The sequence below is a fragment of the Chaetodon trifascialis genome, chromosome 7 (genome assembly GCF_039877785.1).
Source record: "Chaetodon trifascialis isolate fChaTrf1 chromosome 7, fChaTrf1.hap1, whole genome shotgun sequence".
NCBI classification, from domain to species: domain Eukaryota; kingdom Metazoa; phylum Chordata; class Actinopteri; order Chaetodontiformes; family Chaetodontidae; genus Chaetodon; species Chaetodon trifascialis.
The window spans coordinates 30,458,934-30,461,433 of NC_092062.1; the positions used below are offsets into that span (position 1 = coordinate 30,458,934).

A 2,500-nucleotide genomic window follows, 5' to 3' on the forward strand; every position below is an offset into this window, starting at 1 on the left:
GACCAATGTCCTCTTCAGGTGTAACCAATGAGCTTGGAGCTGAGGTCAGGTGATCTTAACTGTTTTCCGAAGTGAGGCAGGCAGGTGCTCTGAAGGTGGACGGGTTAATGAACGCTGTCGTCAGCGTCATCGTGGTGAAAGAATTCGTCCCCTCGTGGCTGATAACGAGACGCTGAGCGAGCGCTCCGCTGGGGAGTCCAGCAGCTCACATCGTTAGAGACTTTCAGCGCTCGCTGTCGTCTTCAGGGAGTTTCCAGACAAATACACAACCTGAGCGTTTGGAAACAGAACGCCGTTAATGGACGGGGCAGGAGCGGCTGCCTCGCATCTTTTATGTTGGACAGCTGCGTCTTCATTAGCTCTGCCTGCGCCTCCAGCATCCAGGCTAATTACACCACGTCTGTCTAAATAAACCCGGAGGCATCACGGCCCCAAAGGTGCATTTTTAAAGGGCAGTCATGCTGCTAATTGGCGTTTTCATGAATTCCTGGAGCTGCAGGACCGGGCGGAGATCAAGTGGCTTCTGTTTGAACGGTGGTTTGTAGCCACATTAGCGACGCGGATGGAGAGCTTCCTGCTACTGATCTGTTTACTGCAGCAACAGAGGACAACAGAGCTCATCGAAAACGTCCAGAAACCAGGCAAGGAGTTCGCAGCCAGGCTAAGTGGAACCGCTAAATGTCATCGCTAGTGCGGCAAAACGCTCATGTGACAGCGCTGATGTTTAGCTTAGCCCTTATGTTAGGGTAGCATGTTAGCACGCTAACAGTCGTTAGTCCAGCTGAGGCTGACGGAACGTTTTGCAGTTATTTGGTCATGAACCTGAAACATCCTGTGGCACCATGAAGGTCTGTTAAACCAGCAGCATTAACATGAAGAAAATATTAAAATGCATCTTTCATGTTACTGTGGCAAAAAATACTTTATTATTATTATTATTTTATTATTATTAGAATGGTGCAACAACTTTTACTACTACTTTTACAACTTTTAATCAAATTTTGCTGATAGAACTTCAGTGAGGTTTGAACGCAGGACTTTCACCTGATCTCAGTGTGGTGTGAGTACTTATACTGCGGTAAAGGATCTGGATACTTCTATTTAAAGGCACGACGGTGCTGCAGCTGGTTGCTCTGAACTCTGGACCCTGAACGCGACGTCTCTCCTGTGGTGTCGCTCAGCCTGACTCTCACTGAGCTGCTGAAGAGGAAACAGGACTTCCTGTCAGAGCGAGCAGGCGCCTCCTCACAGCGACGCCTCTCCTCATGACTCCCAGAGGAGTCAAACCAAACCGGCTCGAGCACAGATCCTTAACCGGACCTCCTGATGCTGCTCAAACAGGTTCAGACCGGAGGTGCAAAGTAACGACTACATTTAACTGGTCGTCTCTTCAGGGAACCATCCGGCTAACTGGAGCATCTGCTAACCAGGACCTGCAGTCTGCCTGCAGCACGCTGGCCAGTCGTCATCATCATCATCATCATCATCATTGTTGTCATCATCACTTCCCACCTGTGGTCACACCACAGCTCACTGGAGCTCAGCCTGCCTGTTGAGGTGCGTTCAGGACCAACAGTTCTGTGGCCCGTCAGATATTCTAATTCCCAACATTTCCTCATTGTGCTGACAGAAAACATGGCGGCTCATGTCCAGTGTGTGTTTTTTCCACTGCTGGTTTATGACTCGTGATGAGGTCGGGTACCTCTAAGCTGTCTGTCACTGACTGGTCAATCTCGCTGTCTGTCAACACATCAGTCGACCTCTGAACAACACGAAGCATCACTGTCTGATGGGAAATGAGGCTCTGCAGCGTTCACTGAACACTTCCTGTTATTCAGTGAGCGGCGCACTCTGCTGACCTTTGACCTCTGGAGTCAGAGCCCTCCACGACCTGTTTGACCTCCGTTTCACTGATGTGATCTTTATCAGTGACGAGGCTCAGAGCGTCTGATCAGTGTCATCGTAAACCTCCACTGCAACCGCTGACTTCACACAAACCCTCAGTCAGTCTGAGCGACTGCAGGAAAGTACATTTACTCGCGTACAAGCCGTGTACTTCATCACAGCTGTGAGGTACTAAAGGTAGTACTTTCATTTTCTGCAGCTTCCACTTCACTGCACTTCAGAGGGAAATACTGCACTTTTTACTTCATCACATTCATCAGCTACCTGTAGTACACACACACACACACACACACACACACACACACACACACACACACACACACACACACACACACACACACACACACACACACACACACACACACACACACACACACACACACACACACACACAGAGCTCGGCGCCTACCTGTCGTCCATCGATGGCTCCCCTCATCTCTTTGAACGTGGCCTCGAACTCGCCGATGTAGTCGTGCTTCCCGTTGGAGTCCCAGTCCCACACGGTGCACTGAGGACAGAGACACAGCGGTGAGCAGCGTTTCCTCTTGGCCCTGAACGCAGCTTCACTTCGCCGTGACGCCTCACACTGAACGCT

At 50.3% G+C, this 2,500-nt stretch overlaps 1 protein-coding gene across 1 annotated transcript in view; it reads right to left on the bottom strand.

The window, feature by feature from the left end:
- Positions 1–2,500, bottom strand: part of cpne4a (copine IVa) — a 43,296-nt gene that overhangs the window by 17,534 nt on the left and 23,262 nt on the right. The window contains exon 8 of the mRNA XM_070965976.1: positions 2,315–2,413. Within this exon, the coding sequence (XP_070822077.1) occupies positions 2,315–2,413 (99 nt within the window). The remainder of the gene's footprint in view (positions 1–2,314; positions 2,414–2,500) is intronic.